At 41.7% G+C, this 20,374-nt stretch overlaps 1 protein-coding gene across 3 annotated transcripts in view; it reads right to left on the bottom strand.

The window, feature by feature from the left end:
- Positions 1-734: 734 nt before the first annotated feature.
- The window catches only part of LOC146386086 (voltage-dependent T-type calcium channel subunit alpha-1I-like), a 262,563-nt gene continuing 242,923 nt past the window's right edge, over positions 735-20,374 (bottom strand). For all 3 annotated transcript variants that reach the window (XM_084932111.1, XM_084932109.1, XM_084932110.1), the window contains 5 exons: positions 14,283-14,423; positions 10,670-10,804; positions 9,164-9,338; positions 6,001-6,215; positions 735-4,288 (listed from right to left, as the gene is read on the bottom strand). In XM_084932111.1, coding sequence (XP_084788237.1) covers positions 3,626-4,288; positions 6,001-6,215; positions 9,164-9,338; positions 10,670-10,804; positions 14,283-14,423 — 1,329 coding nt within the window. In that variant the 3' untranslated portion in view covers positions 735-3,625. The remainder of the gene's footprint in view (positions 4,289-6,000; positions 6,216-9,163; positions 9,339-10,669; positions 10,805-14,282; positions 14,424-20,374) is intronic.

The following is a 20,374-nucleotide window of genomic DNA, read 5'->3' as shown; positions in this document are numbered from 1 at the left end:
TAGGCAACACTGACTTTAGAATGATACTGGCTCTGTTTTGGCTTTATATACTGTAAATGAAAAGGGAAAGAAAAAAATTGAGGGGTGGCTCAAAAGTTTTGCACAGTATTGCACATAAATGAAAGACTCAATAAACAGACATTTATTAAACTGGATTAGGTAAGCGTGTCAGCTCTCTGAAGCGCCCATTTCTATTGTGAGTTGACCAGCCCACAGGTGTGAGAACAAGGCACGATGACGCTGAACAACAAAGACCAAACAGTTGACCCCGTGACACGCTTTCACGACAGTCCCCCTCACACGCTGAAGCAGAAATGCTTCATAAATTGTAAAAATCAAAAGAGAAATAAACAGAGAGATTAATGCAAACACACAAGATTCAATGGGAAAGTTGGGTATAAAAACAAAAAGACTTTCTAAATCTTTTAGATATGTTGTGCATGCAGAGCATTTACAGCAGGTTATTTGTGGTATTAGTACTGCATGAGTTATAATACATGCAAATATCAGGTTTTGTTGTTCAAAATAAAGTTAATCAAAACAAACAAATGCAGTTAAACCTCGTGCTAGATCATTCTCCAGATATTATCATCCTTATGAGCACAGTCCCAGACTGACGAAATAAAGAGTGACGCGTGAAAAAGGCTCACATTAATCGCTGACATAACCTTGAAGAAAGAGAAAGAAAATTCACTCAAACCTCATTTCGAAAGAACAACTTCAGGAGTCGGAGGTTGTTGAAAAGCTATCTCACTTTTATATGACACTAGAATGACATTTTGGAAAACAAAAATAACCTACATGCATTTGGGAAAAACAAAACCATGTCGAGGAGATGGAGGGAAAAAAGAGAGAACACACACTCTGGAATACATGAATACATCATTCTTTCAGTGACCTTTGAATCTTGGTGACATTTTATTCGAATACATGAATTCATAAATATAATCTTCTCTCACCATATTGCCTACCTCTATGAATCCCATACATCTAACTGTACATCTACTGTAGCATATTGCATATCTCGATTAGAGGTGGGTAGTCAATAGTCATTTAGTACTCTGGCTTCTTGTGGAAAGGAGATAATAGGATTGGATGGGAGTAAGGAGGGGAATGAAGACAAAGTAGAGAAAGAGATTAAACACCGAGGTTTCTTCTGCCTCTTCTCAAACAGCCACAGAAGCATCCTGCAGTGTTTTGACGCTGACATCTTTGTGTGATATGCGTGTGTGTGTATGTGCTTCAGGATGTGTGTGTGTGTTATATGTGATGATGCAATGCATGAGGTGCATATAGGTCCACCTGAGGTCTACCTGCTCGGGATTTATTCTATGATGATCATCACAATTTGATAAAATTACAAACATGTGCTCAAACTACATCCACGTGGACCACATTGCTTGTCATAGTATATATTTTTTCTACTGTCTTGCTACACTCAAGCAGACCTGAGTCAAATAAACATTTGGGTTTAAAGCAGCAAACAAAACAGTGATTTCCATTTGCTGAATTCCCGCTAATCTGTACACCGACTCTTTAAGAAGAAACCATCCCTTGTGTTTCCCATGCACATGCCAGGCAGCCTGCTCCACTACTGAGAGACTCAGGTACATTTAAAACAGGCGGAAGGATTTAAAGACTGCGTTAAATCTCGTCTGGTTTGCTTCAAATGCCGAGACCCGGCCCAGAGAACAGCACGCACGTATAAGACAATAGGTGCTCTTTTGTTTCAGACTGAAACAGGAGTGCTTCTGGGTGACTCAAACGAGGGACGGTCTATTGACGTGTTACCAACCTAGTGATTAGCCCTGCCACAGGGCACTCAAACAAGGGTCTGTACTCGTGACAATAATAGAACTGAAGAGGTGGCTGCGTGTCAGCGGGCTAAGGCTGCGGGTACAAAAGCAGAGCCTATCCAAAGATAGACACTTTGTTCAAAGTACAACTTAACAAGCCTATGCCAGCCAAAAGTTCAAAGTTTTCTTTTTTTTGCTACGTTCACACTCACTACACTTACTACCAACATTTATACACACACCCAGGACACAGTGCAGTATGACTGATGAGGTTCACTGGAGTCCCGACCAGTTTACTTGAGTGTGGTGTACATCTGGAACATCGCATTAATATTACTTGACCATGTTTTTCCACAATGTTTCAGTTGTTTGTGCGTCCAAATCAGGAGCAGCAGCAGTGTGAACGAGTACCAGCTGTAGGAGGTCAATCAGCTGGATGTGGCATACACTTTCACTGTGCAGACGAGCATCATGTGGATATAAAACATTAATATGGATGCTGGCCAGAACAGGAACTGGGTGTTGTTGGGGACACTGTTACTTGTATAGACAGACGGGGCTTTTGGGACTTATCATCCTGAAAGTTTATCAGATAACCAATCAGATTAACTTCAATTTTTGGAAATCTTCTTTTTTTGTTTTGGTATGACTCAGTATACTTCTATAGGCTCTGATTCAGTGGTCAGCAGGAAGCTGGTGCTCGGAAGTCTTAAAGACATTTAACTTAGCATCCAACTTCCAGTCTCCCAAGTCAGTGCTCACTTTAGCCTCAAAGCTGTTTTACATTACTAGCATCAGAGAGGTCTGATTAAGGAATGGATGTGCCATTGTCAAACGTGGTGTTAGGTATAGTAGCAAAAGATTATTTGTCAATTGTATTTGGCCCAGGTCTACACTTAAATACATTTTAGCCCTTTCATGGGTGTGCAGAAAGCAAAAAATACAGAGTCCACTCTGAAAGTGGCCAATGCTTCCATGAATTACCCACACGCATTCTCAGCAGCATTTACAGTCTTCTTCTTTTCAAAGAGGCCATCTGTCACTGTTCAGACTAGCCAGGCTCATTGCTTGTCTTGGTCTCCCTCTTTCTCACAAATGGAGACAGAAGCGGGTACATTCACGCATCTTCAAAATGTTGAAGTTGGAAAAAACAAAACAAAAGACAACTTTTCCATCACCCGCCAAATCTTCCAAAGAAAAAAAAGGTTGATGCTACTATTAGCCATGGACATTACAAAAAAACACAAAAAGAAAACTGTACAAAGTTCAGTTCTTCCTCAAAAGAAGCTTCCGAGTTTGCCATCTGTCCAATTTTGACAACAGGGCTTTTGGACAATGGTTCAGGCCACATTGAGTAAAGTGAACCCGGTCCTTAGAGAGGATTGAACTTCTTAACAGTTTCATCTAGAAAACACCGCCTTTGTAATGTTCACAAATCACTGCAATTTTCAGGGCTGTCTCTGTAATGGCTTTCTGAATATTCTCTCAAGATGGCTATAATATAAAACCCAGGATCTGCCACATCTCTCAAAGGCTCAGTCCTGTTAACACAAAAGCTGAGCTCCTTGACATTATTGTTAAGACCTAGCAAAGAGCAATCGTATATCCTGTGTAAGAGAAATGATGCCAAAACTCAGAAGCGACTGGAATCTTTTGAGAAATGACTGATCCTAAACAGAGAGAGAGAGAGAACGAATGATTTAATAAAGACAAGAGAGAATTTCAGATTCCCGTTCACAGGACGTGTATTAAAAATCTCTCCCTGTTCTGTTCAAGGTCCAGAAATGCAAATGGTTAAAGAGTTCCACTACAGAGAGGCAACAAGTGTTTCATCTGTTTTTCCTGGAGCATGTGTCTGCGGTCTGACGCCTGCTTTTCATGCCGAGGCCTGTGATGTCTTGCTCTTCACCTCTTGCCATTCCCTCTGTCAAGGGGTTGGATAAGAAACCATGGACGTGTATGCCATGAAAGTGGTGGCCATCTTTACTCCGGGCAGACAGATTCGTTAGGTCCAGAGACCCTGTGCTGTTGCATTTCTTCACCAGCGGGGGTGCCAAAGAGTCCGGGGTAAACAGCGACGTAAGGGAGAGACTGTTCAGTGTTTCTGACAGGTGCTCGCTGCTGAAGGTTTGATGGCAGTCATCCCGGTTTGTCCCCGTGCCAACATCCTCATCTGACGGGTCCATGGAGTCCTGCTGGGGGCAACCAGGGCTGGTGCTGCCGCCTCTGCTGCTGCTCTGGCTCCTCTGGTGCCTCCCGGTGGCTTGGAGGGTCAAAGGAGTACTGTGTCTCTTTAGTAAAGAGCAGCCCTGGTCTCCTGTAGTCGGTGTCTGGCGTTGCGAGGGGTGGCTGGGGACAGGGCAGAGGTGGGGTGTGGGGAGACCCAGATATCGAGGTGAGGAGACGCTGAAGCTCAGCCCTTCTTCCAGTGTTGCCTGCAGGCTGCCCTCTGAACTGGCTGTGGCCAAAGAGGAGTCACTGTGGGACGGGTGCTGGAAGAGAGGATAAGAATTTAGATAAAAACCAAAAAGAAAAAAACAAAACAAAAACACACACGAATTTACAGTTACAGCTTAATGCCTTTACACATCGGACACATGTAATCCGTGTGAAAACATCAGGACCAGCTCATCATCGCTTTGTGTCAAGATACAAGTTCAGATCCCAAAAATTCTGAATTTCCTGGAGCTATTGTTACCTAGATAAAATTGAAGTAAAACACCAATAAACAAAAGAAAACCAGCTCTTATTGGCTGATGTTACTGTGACCAGTACCTAAGGACAGTTGTGTAACAGGAAAGGAAGGATCTGCCCCGGGACGACAACACATTGGTTTGAACTCATTCTCGGTTAACCAATTTCAGAAAAGTCCTAATAATATGAAACCGTGAAACCACCTCGCTTGTAATTCCCCCTGCTTGAAGGACCCCGCCCTGAGTTTGGGGGAAGCGTTTGTTTAATCCAATATGTCTGTATGCAGGAGGGATTTAGTCATTATATCTAATCCTGCCAGTACTAAAATAAGAGATTACGAAAAAGCAGAAACATAGCGGCAGGGAGAGAACGCAAAGCAAAGAGGGATAGAGAGGATCACCCAGGAGAGGAGAAAAAGGAAAACAGAAGAAAAGCGACACGGGAGAATGTGAGGAGCGGGAGCCAAGCACAACAGCGAGTGCCGAGTCGGTATCAGGCTCGGGGCTGGCCGGGCTAATTAGCTGAGCGCCGCAAAGCATTACTGTAGCAGCGGAGGATCACAGAGCCACTCAGGCACGAGCTAAACAAACCAAACAGGTAGAGGTGAAAAGAGAAATCTGTCTCCATGGTTACAAAAGGAACAAGAACTAAAATAAGGGCTTTATTTTCCTCCCCCTTTCTTTCGAGTTTGTTTCACGTAGGAGCCAGCATAGGGGAGGTGTTAGATTCAGTATGGAAGAGAGGCTGGCTTTAATTATGACTAAATAAACTCTCTGGAGTCTCACACTACAGTAGGACTTCAGTGGAGGGTGGTGATACGTGTATATTCACGATTTGGCGCGCAGTAATTAGATTCTGACTGATAGATCGCAGAAGAGGCTGCTGTGTCACATCTTAACTGTGCCACTCCTACTCAAGTGTTGATTTCTAATGAACTAAAGTGATTCAAAGTGTTTATTACACCCACAGCTGTAACAATGGGGCCAATATCTAGTGTCACTATATGATATAAGGCAGGGGTGTCAGCCTAGCAAAGACTTCAATCTGACTACTGACAAGCTGTTTACCTCCTCATAAAGAGCCATATTGGGTCATGTATTCATGCTAAATTCAAGGAATTCAGTCGTAGATAAACAGCTGAATAACAGAGAAGTTTAAAAAAAATTCTGTGAATTAACAAAACCTTTATGAAACATGTAGTTAAACATCTTTCCACTGACAGAAAGGGGCCCAGGTAAGATCAGTGTGGACTCTACGTATGTGACGTAAAATGAGTTTGACATCCCTGGTGTGATGTGTGTTACAGTTTTAGGTTCCCACATGTTCTCATTCAGGCTCACAAACACGTCTGCCTCTCAACAACCCCTGCATGACAACAGCGAGCATTGACATAAAGGACACGTTTATACTGCGTTCTATCGTGTCACTGATGTTTTGCACAGCAATGCTGATGTCGTCTGTTCAGCCAGCCATACAGACACAAACGAATCCATTCATCTGCTCGTAATACCTGGGAGCCCAACGGCCTGCTGTTGGCTCTGGGTGAGCGGAGGGACGCCCAGGAGGCTGGGGAGGCCGACCTGGAAGGCCGTCTGTCTCCTGGGCTTACGCTGTTTCCAGGACTGTTTGGATGAGCTGCAGCAGCTGGGTGGAAGAAATCTGCCGGTAGATGCAAGACTGGTGAAGTTTCACGAGCCCCTCCACTGCAGCTTCCTCCATCATCATCTGTAAAGGGAAGGCTGCAGTTTAATCCAGCTGTGGCATTGACACTCATATTGCTATCACTTTGTAAGTCTGCCTCTCTCTCTGCATCTTTTATTGTAGAGACAGGAGTGGAAACCACCACAGAGGCAGTTGTGAATACTCGGGAATTGTTCTCTGTCTCTGGATAGATTTAGTCTTTTTCTGTATGATTTCCTGTCCTTGTTTCCTTTATAAGGATGTCAGCTGAAGTGATTCCCCACACTTACTCAGCAGTGTCAGGATTTGTTCCAGTCAATCACCATTTCCTCACAGAAAAATGACAAAATATTCAATGAATGTTTAGACCGTCTGAGCTATGTTTCCACCACATTGCAAACAATCTCTATAAACAACTGTTGACGCATCAATTGCAGAATTTTTACGCAATGAAGGAAACTTTTGTTACTATAATGACTCATCATGCTGTAGCAGGTTTTGGCTGCATGCAAAAAATCACAGTGGAGAGCAAAAGAATCCTTTTACTGAAGTCCAACCTCAAAACCATCAGACATTTCCTGCAGTTTAGCTTTTTCTAAGCTTTTGTTTGGAACATCGACATTTGTGAACACTGACCAATGGAAGTCTTGGCCTGGATACTCACTGGCTACGCTGCAAGACCCCCCAAAAAGATTTCTACCTTGAGCCAAGGAGGTTATGTTTTTGGTAGCTTTTGTATGCGTATGCGTCATTTTGTCATGCTCGAAGTTTTAAATGAACTCTGATCAAATATTGTAGGCGTGTAGAGCAGGGTCATGTTAATATTCCATTAAAACTTGGCTTCATCCACCAAAGTCTTCAAGGTTAAACTTGTGATTAATTGGTCAAAGCTCTAATCTTATAACTTACAAAAGACTATTCTTCTATTGTCAACATATAGAAAGTGATGTATAAAGAATTAAAATATATTATCACATATATTTAAATATAGCTCAATTTTTCCACCTTAACGTGGACAAAACTTTATATTTTATCTTCACAACCATTTTACAAGTTAGTGATCTGATGGCTCAACATGTCCTTAATCTAAATGAAGAAGAAACTATTATTTCAGCTTCAGGGTAACAGGCCAAACGACAGAATGTCACACCTCATTGTACATTCTGCTAACACCACCATGTGGGGTTAAATATCTGATGGTAATCTTTGTTCGGAAATTAAATTCTGAACACCTCATTCAGGGCACCTCTTTTCTTACTTAATTAAAAATGTTATTGCACCATATTATAAGAAAAATGAACAAAAAGACATTAATACAATTAGTACAATGCACTGTTCAAAGTTAAAAGCTATCAGGAAGCAATTAAATGTCTCTTTCACACTTTAATAAACATATCTCTCTATATATCTATATATATATATATATATATATATATATATATATATATATATATATATATATACACACACACACACACACATATATATATATATATATATATATATATATATATATATATATATATATATATATGTATACACATACATATATATATTAGTAGATAAAGTTGCATTTTGTCTGTTCTGCAAACACAATTTTTACATTTTCAAGATAGATGAGAGTTTCTCACAGGGATATATCGTCTTGAAATGAAAGTTGTAACGGGATTCTATTTCAAATTAGACCTTGAGCATCCAAACATCAACATCACAGACATATTTGGAAAAATTAAAGGTGGAGTGAAAGCATTTCATCTCCAAATTTGAGCATTTAGGAATAAATATTTTAAATAAGTAAGTAAGAGGGTTAATAATTAATGGAATGGACCCCCTGAGTTAGTATGTCTGTTCTGGTGATGGCAGTTATGTTACCGGGGGTGTTCAATGTTGAATTGCACCTTAACTTGTCATTCATTAGCATATCTGTCTGCCTTATGTCTGGCTTCATCGATCACTTCTTTAACTGCAGTGGAAGTCGATCAACTATGCAGGATGTGAGAGATGTCGAGGAAAAAAGTCTTACTTTTCTATAAATGTGCCAAAGTCATGTCTTAATGAAATCATAGTGGTTGATATCAATGAGGGTCAGAAAGAGCACAGATAAGTGTGATAAAGGAAGCTCATATGTCAGTTGATTTTACTCTTTATTTTTTGCTTTGTGTTTTTGAGTGTATGAAAGATAACATTGAACCATTTGGATGAAAAACAATCTACAAAGGTAGGATTTACAGAACGGTTATTTTTTAGACTATGCTTGGCAGTCTCTTATTTAATAATTGAAAACTATTAACAGAAATTAACAGAAAGGGTTTTTTTTTGCAACTTTGATCTTTTTTGGTGGTAGAGATGCATTACTACTCACTTTCTCTCTCTCCAGGTGTTTTTCACTTTACGTGTAAAAGAACAAATATTTTTTGAAAAACTCTGCTGTGATGTAAAAGCGCACCTCCCTGAATTCCCAGTGCTTCCCGTTGTGCAGCTACTCAGTCAGAATTACAGAGTAACTGCTTTATCTATTTACAGCACTGCTGCACAATGTTGAACATTTTTAAAGAAGCAGTCAATAATTTTGTAACGCGCCATGAGAACTGCAGTCTTGTTTCAGGGCGTAAACAGCATGAGCAAATTTGCGGTCGATAGCACGGAGCAGGTGGAATGAAAAGTTAGAGATGAGCATCTTGTTGCCTGCAGCTCTTCACAGGCAGCTCAGCGTTGCTGCTTCTTGTTATTTTATAAAACCCCTGAAACTTTTAAAACGAATCCACAGATTACATACAGAAAAAAATGATAAAAATACAGAAAATAAAGGCAAATATTTGACAAGTGATGAGTTGTAACTACACATACAGTACAGTGTACTTTAAGTACTTTGGAAATCATGAAGCCAGTAGATTTTGCCACTGAGTATGTCACACATGTAGTCACTTTGAAGGACACTATGAGCTACATGCAGCTTCCTTGATCTTGCGCTGTCATCTTGTTTATGCCAGTACCTTTGTCATGTGCAGGGCTTTTCTGCTCCGGTGAGGCAGGATTGCACTGATGATGGATGCCCACTTCAAACAGTCCCTGGACACCCTCCTCGCTTCCTGAGCTGGGGGGACGAAGCCCTCTGTAACCCGCCTGTCTGGGCAACTCTTCCGAACTGCGGGAGTCACTGCTGCCCCTCTGAAAGAAAGATGAAGAAAATAAGAGCAGAATCTGAAAGGAGAAGATTGACTGAAAGTGGAGAGGGGAAAAATTACCTAGAGAGAATAAATATCCAGGTGCACTGATGTTCACTGGAGCAAGAGAGACACCAAACTGAGGAGTTTCATTACACCTTATCATAATGGAAATCTGAGTAGCATTTGTTTTTCAGTTTCAAAAAGCTCCCTTTTCATGTCCCATCTATACGAGTCTGATTAAAATTGGAGGTGGTTAAAAGAAAGTAACGGCAGGCTTCAAAGCTTCAAATTGCTTGGCTGTTGTTGTTGGTTGTAAACTGGATCAAATGAGCTGGCCTTCAGTACCACAGTGATGAAACAGACCAGGTGGAACGTCGGTGAGCTGAGAGTGAAGCATTCATGTGATGATGGAGATATAAAAGACATGCTCACGAACTCACACACACACAGGAAAACATACGTACAAACTCCCATGTGCCCATGTCAAAAGCACAGTGGGAGGCATGTGTTTTAATTAGGCAGTAAAGAATGTAAATAGTCATTAATAATGATTAGCAAGACCTAACAGCTATGATGACATGATTTTACCTGTGTGTGTGTAGGCATGAGTGATTAGAGCTAATGCTCATTTCTGTCCCACTTATCAGGGTTAATTTCATGGTTGCGAGCATCAGCAAATAGATGCTTTTTCTTACTGATCGCCTTGGCCAAGAAAAATATTTTAAATAACTCCTTTAGCACCATAGCAAGGATAAACTTGAAGATAGAAAAGAGACATGAAATAAACGTCGACATGTCAAAACAGACAAGTTGAACATGTGCAGGCTCAGCTATCACTTTCAGATTAGCAAGAAAATACTAGTAACTTTAAACAGCCAACACACTTTTCATTAATATTTCTAATCCTCTGTACACATTGATAGATAAATATGTCACACAGTGCTCACACCTTTTAACTCACTTGATTTTTTTGCTATGAATATTTTTTAATATGCTTCTTTTGAAAATCAAGATGTAAGCTTGCTTTTCTGAGATCATTAACAGCTTAAAAAGATATGTGTTCCTCACAGGACGCAGACTATAAATGTGATTTTACAGAATATAATGCATTACTCTAGATTAAACTGAGTATACAGTTTGAAATGAGCTCACCAGTACTGTTAATCCCAAAAATATGTAAAGGGAAGCGTCTCAGCTTGACTTTCTGTAAGAGTCACCACACTACTGGTGTGTTTGTGTATCACTTGTGTATCACGTGTATAATACAAGTGGGAGAGATGCGAGCAAGCACAGAATAAGTTCATATGTGTTGGTGTGTAAGTGTGAGAATACCTGGCTATCTCTGACCAGCAGCTGGTAGCTGCTGTTTTCATCCAAACTCAGGTCATCAGGCAGAGCTGGAGATGATGACTTGTCGGACAGCTGCTCTGACATCAGCGATGCCTGCTCCACCTCTGCCAGTCGGACCTGTACCACAAATACACAGTAGCCAATCGTGTTGAAGCTGAAATTTGACAACAGGATGTGAAATGATGAAGCCGAAAGCCAGCAGCAACTGCCCCCCGTACGTACAGGCTTTGGAAATTCTAGCATTGCTAACATTAGCTTGTAGCATTCCATGGTAGTCTAAACATACTTGCCAACCTTGAGACCTCAGAATTAGGGAGACATTCAAAGGGGGGGGGGGGGGGGGGGGGGGGGGGGTAAGGTAGGTATATATATACAAAAAACTTGAATTTTACAGTGTTTATTTATTTAAAATTATTTATTTAAAGTAAGTTAAATGTCACCGTTATTACTGTCCCCCAGCCGGGGCTGTCCAAATTCAGAGGCTGCATCCACCTGAGGACCCATCCTTCGTGGTATAAGTGGGCCGGGTCCTCCAAAAGCCAGGTAGGCCAGTAGTGAGCGACTGTGATGGTCTAGCCTTCAGAATTATGTCACGAGCTCTCTCGGTGGAGTGAAACTCTGCCGTCTGCTCCTTTCTAAATATGACCGGACGCTGGTGTAAATTCTCGACCGTCTCACACTTCTGTTTAATCAGTTTTCTGTGTGACCTTTATTCAACTGTGTGAAAACCCCGAAGGAACCCACCCGAGGGATTAATAAAGTTCTATTTAATCTAATCTAATCTAATAACTTTAATCTCAGCCAAACTGATTTACTCAGGAACAAATGAAACACTGAAAAAAGTCAAACAATAACATTTTTAGGTTATCTAAGTGACTTATATATATCATGTTTAACCTGAGAAGCGAAAGACCGCGGGGGTTTGAAAATGATTTGCCGGGAGTTCACTGTTCTCCCCGGCTCAGATATTTGAGGTTTACACAGCTACATTCTCGCCTGAAAATATGCTAAAAGTTTATTTTGCGACCCAGAAAGAGTAATATGAGTAATATTAAAACTAAGTAGCTGCCACCATTGTTGGAAGCTTCAATTGGCTGGACCGCGCTATGAATTCTGGCATATGGTTTTTCATTTTTGTTGTCCGGGTGGAAAATCAGGAGAAATTTGGGAGAATGGTGGCTCCGGGAGATTTACGGGAGGGGCACTGAAATTCGGGATTCTCCCGGAAAAATCGGGAGGGTTGGCATGTATGAGTCTAAACAGAACCGACTAGCATGGAATGCTACCAGCTAATGTTAGCTTCTCAGTGAAAAAAACAAAAGAAAAACAAAAAAAGTCATTGTCAGTCAAGACTGCCCTTAAACTATCCACAAACCCATGGGTAATGTCACAGTGGTTGTGCCCATCTTTTATATACAGTTTTTAGTATAAAGGTGACTTGGATATGAGTGAAATGTAGAAACAGTATCTAAAGCACACAGACGTCACACCACTGTGACTTATACAATGACTTACACTCTTACACGCATACATACATGTACACACGTACACACTTGCATGAAATGAAACTCATACCCTACAGATTATATATATCAAATACAAAGAATAACCTCAGCTGAAACTGGTGTTTGTTCTCATGTGTGATTGATGATTTTCACAGCTATGGCTATTACAGGAAAACTCAGGACGAGTTCACTCACTCATACATCATTTTGGTGGTGCCATGTATATCCTTTGGGCATGATTATACAAGGGGGGAAAATGTCAAGAATATCCTTACAGACAACAGAAATTAATACAAGGCAAATTCTGCCCTGTAGTAATAAACACAGCCTCGCTCTATCTTTAAAGCAAATTACATTTTGCAAGAACTGTGTTTGATTTTATTTTCAATGGGATTAAATCAGATAAAAACTGGATAATAGAAAATACATTTTAAAGTGCATACAATACATATTTATTGAATACAGTATTTAATTCCTTTTTATTCCTTTTAGGAATAAAAAATGGATTTTCTCAGTTTTTCATGAGCACATGATCTAAAAAATTGACATTCTGAACATAGTTTCAGCTGCACTTCTAGCTATGAAAATCCTAATGCAGTATAGTACTATGTTTTGATTACACCGCAGTGCAATCACACAGTGTAATCTGTATATACAGAACTACAAAAATATGTAAGTTGTATTCCTTGAACCTTGCTGGGATCTCACTCGGACAAACATAACTTACATTTATGATGTGTTTTATATAAAAGCAGCTTAAGTTTTTTTCCTACTTTAATTCCTTAGTGTTAAAGATGACAATGAATAATCATGTCTGAACTATCTAACACTTTATACCAGGGGTCCCCAATCCCAGTCCACGAGGGCCGGTGTCCCTGCAGGTTTTAGATGTGTCCTTGATCCATCACAGCTGATTTAAATGGATGAATGGCCTCCTCAACATGTCTTGAAGTTCTCCAGAGGCCTGGTAATTAACTAATCATGTGATTCAGGTGTGTTGACCCAGGGTGAGATCTAAAACCTGCAGGGACACCGGCCCTCGTGGACTGGGATTGGGGACCCCTGCTTTATACTTTTAATAGTACAGAGCCTCCCAAAGTGTGGGGCCCGCCATTGCAGGGGGAGCGCAGTATGAAAAAGGGGAAAAAAACCCCGCTTGGACACTGCTAGCACGGGGCTCCCACACAAACGCAAATCAGGAGATAAAGCATAGCTGAATATGTTTCCAAACCAACTTCATTCTAAGCCAAAGACTAGAAAATATGGTGAAGCATATCTTCCCTTTGGCTTCACCTGCACAAGTGCCAAGATAGGTCTCCCCTGCAGACTTGGTTTTCCCTTCGTCGGGAGCAGCGCTGGGCTGTTCATATCACAGACAAACAGTATCCCACATTCTTGATTTTTAGTTCACAAACACTTGTTATAATGACTAACTACTCCTGACATTTTGGAGATGTTAGCTCTGTATACAGTAAAGTTACAGCGGGATACAGGTTGATCCTGCCACGATTTGTCCCTCGGTTCAAATCATGGACAAACAGTATCCCACAGCTGTTTATGTTTTTGAACCCAATTTGCACAGAGAGGCATTTTTTGAAAAATGTATTGATAGCAATGTTGAATATTATTACACAGGAAAAAAACAACTACACGTAAAATAATCACACCGTGATGCCTCTGCCTTTCTAAATGGAGGGACAGTAACTGCGTGTTTATATGTAAGCCGTACATTTTTCTTGTAAAACAAAGAGGGGCCTACCAAAAAAAGTTTGGGAACCATTGTAATAGCATATCTAGAGCCCCTTACTGCACATCTGGGAAAATACTTATATGAAACAAGGGTACCAATTTGTGAATGTGTGTGGGATGTGAAATGAAGACATGCTCAGAGGTTTATTTGCTGCTGAATACATTATACTGCATATGCACTGTATGTGTGTGCATTAGTAGTGTTTAGAATATATGCATCTGTATAATTGATGTAGTGGCACTTTATTACTGACTTGTAAATTTGAAATGAAGGCAGCAGATGTTTGCAGATGTTTAGGGTTGTGCTTTGTGAGTGTCTGTGTGTGTGGAGCGCTGATAACCTCTTGAGGGTGACTCTTGCAGTCTTTGCAGATAGGAGGAGAGCCGTAGTGGTGAAAAACTGAACCGGAGAGATTGTCGATCAGGTCTCCTTCTAACGAGTCCTTAATCAGCAGAGAGACGCTGTCCAGCCACTGGCTCTCCTGCAATGCAGACACACAAATACAGCACTGATATTTGGCATGCATAATCAGAGATGGGAACGAAGTAACGAATACAAATACTTTGCTATTGTAGTTAAGTATAAATTTCAGGTATCCGTACTTTACTTGAGTAGGGTTTTTCTACCACTTTGTACTTTTACTCCCTTTTTGAACAAAAAAAGGGAACAGGAATATATTTTTAAACAAATGTGATGGATTTAAAGTAAAGAACTGGTGCACGGTGGCTGTGGTTTCATGGTCAGCATTAGCTTACATCAAGTGTAGCATAGATACATTTGAAGTTGAGCTGATGATGCTTAGATTGATTCACTGAATTTGATCTTCATACCAACTAAAAACTGTTTATTACAAAGACAGAATAAACAGTGTACTGTCAGTGTAGAGGATGGAAATCAACTACGAACACTTATAAAACATCCGCTCACATCTTGTTAAATCAGTTGTGTACGTCCAGAAACAGCAGTAAACCTCAGAGCGGTGGCCCAGGACAGCTGATCACATGTAGTTTTCAGCACTAGTATCTGTACTTCTACTTAAGTGCAGAATGTCTTTTGTATATAAATAAACAAAGAGTAATACTAATGCAAATAGTACTTCCACTATCACTCCTACTCTCCAATCTTCTATTACGGCTACAAACAATATTACTAATAAGTTTGATAAGAGTGAGTAATATTCATATTTTTAAAACTACTACTCTATTATTATGTTCCACTTGATAAATCTAATATAGATAGATAACATCTAACCATTTTCATCACTCTTCATTAATTTAAATAATTTAAAAACATCCTTGTCAGTAACTACTACAAATACTGCAAACATCTGTCTTTGTGTCAAGTTAACTCAACATCTGGCTGTGCTCTTTTCTATTGTCAGACTTCCTGTTGAATCGCCATCTTTTCATTTCTCAAGACTCAAGTCACTCAGTCACTTCCTGACAGGCAAATTCAGCCTTTACCTTACGTTTGCTTCCAGCTTTTCAGATATTAAATATCTACCTGTTACTGACTTTTTAAAAAAATCGATAGATTAGCTTAAAGTAGCTCCATCCTTTGGTGTGTTGTTTAATTAACCACCATTTACTGAAGCTGGTGTTATTTTCAGCTGCTGCTGGCAGGTTACAGACAGAGATGTGTGACTTTTTCCCGCCTTGCTCTGAGCCAAAGGGGCAGATGAATGTCACTATTATAAGATGAATTACATAATCCCTTTAAGATAACAATGCTCTACTTTATGAGAGCTTTAGTTGGCTTAAAATTCCCACTTTTCTCACTTTCCCAAAATTTTGAGTATTTAACAGATTTTTAGACAGTATGATGTAATTATTGAAAGCTGATTAAAAAAATGTAATAAAAACAAAGTTCTTTTTTCTCGGTTTTTAAGGTGTATATGCCTGCTTTCTTCATATGTTTAATGCAAGCAGTAGAGATTGTGACGAGAGATGAACTCGAATGCCTGGAATCAACCGTTCAAAGTAACAGTCCACAAGCGATCGGAGGCAGCGTGGAGTGGGTGGAGCCGAGTGTCAGGGATGATTTGTGACAGAAGGATAGCAGCAAGAGTGAAAACGAAGGTTTACAAATGGTAGTGAGACCTGCAATGATGTATGGTTTGGAGACGATGGCACTAAGAAAAGAGTTGAAGATGTTTGGATTTTCATTGGGAGTGGCCCGATTGGGCAAGATTAGAAAAGAGCACATCGGAGGGAGAGCTCAGGTGGAGCAGGTGAAGACAAAGTTAGAGAGGCAAGGCAGAGCTGGGATAGTGAATTGAGCTGCCAGGCAAGAGGAAAAGAGAAAGACCACAGAAAAGATTCATTATTGGATTGAAGGAGGCCATGCCGAGGGTTGGTGTGACAGAAGAGGATGGTCGGCATAAGATGAGATGGAGGCAGATGATCTGCTGTGGTGACCCATACATGAAGCAACCGAAAGAAGCAGAAGAAGAGCCATAATCATTAAAGTAATGAGGATTGTTACAAGATCTGAAACAGGCAAATGAGGCTGTAACTTCAATAGTAAAAGCTTTACTGAGGTCAGTAGGGTAATTTTCTCATCAATTTCTATTCAAACAGACCTTCGTTTGCAGCCAGAGGACATGGGCATTTTAAAAAAAGCAGGTTTAAGGTCCGTCCAACACTGGCTTGGCCTTTTCTGCTACTGATTACACCCTTGATGATAGACTTACTGTACGTAAAAAATAAATGTCTCTTTATTTAGAGGTTTCTCCCTTTGATGAACACAATCCTGTTTAAATCTGTGAAAAACAACTTGTTCTTTTGCATCTCCTCCTTTGTTTTTCTGTCTTTTAAACATTATTTCTCTCACTTTGTCTTGTTTCCCAGGGTACTACTCACTTTCTCACTCTTAGCCCTGAACCCCGAAGTCTCCTTACCCCTTTTTCTCTTCATATAGGAGTACCTGATAAAGGGTGTGAGGTGAAGAGGTGAACTGCAGCTGATTGTCAGTCTGTGGCAGCACCCACTGATATACTGTGAGCAACACATACACATTGTTTCATGTGCTGACAGATGCGCAGCAAGGGGTAAGGCAGTCTGATTGATTGGCTCAGCTGGGGTGCTTGGTTGTGGTAAATGCTGCCCATGATGCTGTTTGACTCAATGTCTTTCTATGTTCTCTGTATATTCTTTCATCCAGAAATCCAGTCTGAACAGGACTTAGTGCAACCTTCTTTAGATTCTGTGCCTTACACTCAGATCCATTTCTTCTAACCCAAGTCAGCTTTTTGATCATTCTAACAGTGTGTAAACTGCAAGCCACGCCTTCTGGTCCATCATCAGTATCTGACCTCACAAATGTGCTTCTTAGGAATAGTCAAAGATTCCCATAAACACTCGTAAACCTTGTCTCGATGCATGCTCAATCATCCAGGTACGTAAATCCCAAAAGGTTGATTCTGTTCATCTGGACGTAGCGTTTTCAGTGAGAGAAACATTTTGTGACTAATTCAAACCACTGATCAATGGGCTTTGATCACTGGTTGTTGAGCAATGGTCTCACAGTTTGCATATCAATGATTAAGGAACTGACCTCACAGCCCATTGTTCATTCAGTGGGTAGTTTCAGTCATTATGCAAATGTACTGTTTATAAGGTTGGAGAAACCTGCAGTTAGCCGAGACTGAAGAAGTCACTTGGATGAGTGATGAAATGTTTCTCCTACTGAAAACGTTACATCCAGATAAACACAATCAACCTTTTGGGACTCCTAAACCTTGAAGTGTTAAAGGCTGGGCCAACATCCGGGACAGCCAGATGTTGGCCCAGCGAGTGGTTGCTGCACAACCTGCAGCAACCTGGCGCAGGGTGCCACCAGTGCATCGAGCCACCTGTGGGGCTCTTCAACTGGTGGGGGTGGCTGTTACATCTTGCAGGAGGTCTCCTCTCTCCAGGAACTCACTCTGCAGGAGGGGGAGATACAGGAGAGGTGGAGGAAGAACTCAGCCTGGGTGTCTATTGTCTTGTGTAGTCTGAAGGATGAGTGGATGACGGGGTGGGTGCAGTTTTCTCTGTGGTGGGGTCGGGTGGGCTGTCCCGGGCTGAATTGGGCCCCGGTCTGGATGGGCCTGGGCCCCCTTGCCCTGGTGGGTTGGTGGGTTATGGGCCACTGCTGAATTTCCTTCTTCAGTGGTATTAGTTTAAGTCTGTTGAGCATTTGACGAGGAGTTAAGTGCTAATGGAAAAGGTTTGAGGAGGACTCTAGTGTAGCAGGTGGACTCGGTGGGCTCTCAAGTCTTTTGAGCATTTATCAAACATTTGCATCTCTGACAGGCCCCAGGGAGGGCCACTTGCCCCTCCCTTCCTTCCCTCCCCATCTCCAGCTGCCTCCCTCTTCCCGCTCCACCACAATCACCCACACATGCAGGGCCTTGGGGTAAAGGTGTGTCACCAGGGTGCAGGGTGCAGGGGAGGCATCCCCCCCCCCCCCCCCCCCTCTGTCCCCTTCTGGCTGCCTGTGCCTCAATTTTATCTCACAACTTAGACATTCACATTACTCACCCTCTCATAACACATACATATAAGTCATTGGGGGTGGGCACGCTACACGGCATCCAGATGACCATCAGGGTGAACGAGGGAGGTTTGGAGTTTTCACACACCCCCGTTCTCTGCGGCCTGTTGGGGCGGGGGGTCTGGGAGGAGGAGTTGGCCGTCCGATTGGGGTCTGGAATGTGGGGCCTCCCTGCTGCTGCAGAGTCGGGGCGGTCTGCTTCTCTCCACCCCAGGGAAAAGGGTAACACTACCTGGGTCTGGGAGCTGTTTCCCCCTCTAGGGGCAAGGGTACCTAGACCTGGGGTATAGAGTACGCTTGGGGAGTGTGATTGTGTGTACAGTGTCTCTTTATGTCTTTCTCCACGTTGGGTTAGTGCTGAGTATTTGCATATGAGTGCATGAGGGTGGGAATGGATGTTTGTATCTGTGTGTGCCTGTTTGTCTGTGTCTATATGTCAGGCCGGGTATCAGACACCACCTCTCTAGGGACATCTCAGGCCCTCCAAGGTATGGAGGCCTATCTCCCCCCACCACTTCCCCTGCCAGTGGCAGACGCCCTCAGACATTGGTGCATTGGTGGTTCTTGGTGTCCGGGGATGGGCGTCCAGGTACGGGCACGTCACTGCAACCCCCCCTCATTTGGGGCTCCTCAGCTCTTTCCGGGAGAGTGGCACGGTTGCCCCTCTGTTGGTCTTCCTTGGTCACTGGTGCTCTTGGGGCCTCTGGATGTGTGGAGCCTGGATCTCCTCCATACCTGCTTCATGCCCTGGAGGACGGGGCTGTGGCTCCCCACACCCTCGACCAGATCATTACATGAAGGAACCTTTTAAATACAAGCGCACTCATGCTCACAGGTGTACACGGGTGCTCACACACACAAACTACACCCTTTTTGGCTCTTACCTCAAAGCACACTGTGCGCTGTTGATCTTACGTGCTGCACAATAATATTCAATATTTAGTATTTACTGTTATATTCACATAGGTCATCTTGATGATGTTGTTTATTATATTGCGCTCTTTTTTTGCTTGTTTTCTCTTTTTTCTTTCTCAGCAGGTGATCCAGGTGATTGATATATGTATTTTTTGTCTGTTTGTTTTGTTGGTTTTTGTTTTTTGCCCTTTATCACTGTTCCTCTTCCCCACTGTTTTTCTTTCCCTCTTTCTTTCTCCCTTTTCTTTTCCCCAGTCATGTCTGTCCCATGTGTAGCAAGTGAAAATAAAATAAAATAAACAATAAAAACAAAGGTGAATCAAATAGACCAATACGACAAGGCTGGGATGGTCCATTTGGTAACATAAATCCGTTGGGCATCTTTCTTTGCCTTTAGACAATAATTCTGATGGCAAAAGAACCAAACGGGACAGGCGAAAAAAAAAAAAAAGAGAGGCATTGGAGTGCTGCAGCCCTATTTATTTAATATTTTTAGTTCTGCTGCAAATAGCAACAACACAGTGAGAGCTTACACAGTAGAGTGCCTACCAACAAGAACACATATCAGCAGTTAGTAGACCCATATGGTATATTCCCCTACAGATAAGGCTAATGAAAAAAAATACAACAGAAGAGGGAAAACAAGCCAAGAGAAACACAATGCTCATTAAAATGTATTTCAGTCTTATCACTGCATACATGCTGAATGGTCACAGAATCACTGGTTAGATTCTCAGCGCTGTCTGAAAGAGTCTAGGCTCCCTGTGGAGACAGTTGGGTATTTAGGAAATTGATGTACAGCTCACATGAAGAGAGTCCATAAAAGAAATAATGCTGCATCACTGCAAATTTCTTCCGCCTGTCTCTGTGGTGTTATGTACCAATAATGATAAAAATCAACAGCTCTTGTGCAGAATCCCAGCCTTACCTTACAGCCTACATGCAGGGAAGACTACAGCCATACAAGATGTGCTAAAACGT

The sequence above is a fragment of the Perissodus microlepis genome, chromosome 6 (assembly GCF_051167445.1).
Source record: "Perissodus microlepis isolate ML-2025 ecotype Zambia chromosome 6, ASM5116744v1, whole genome shotgun sequence".
Taxonomy (NCBI): Eukaryota; Metazoa; Chordata; class Actinopteri; order Cichliformes; family Cichlidae; genus Perissodus; species Perissodus microlepis.
The sequence above is the reverse complement of the archived record's forward strand: the minus strand, read 5'-3'. Positions and strand labels throughout refer to the sequence as shown.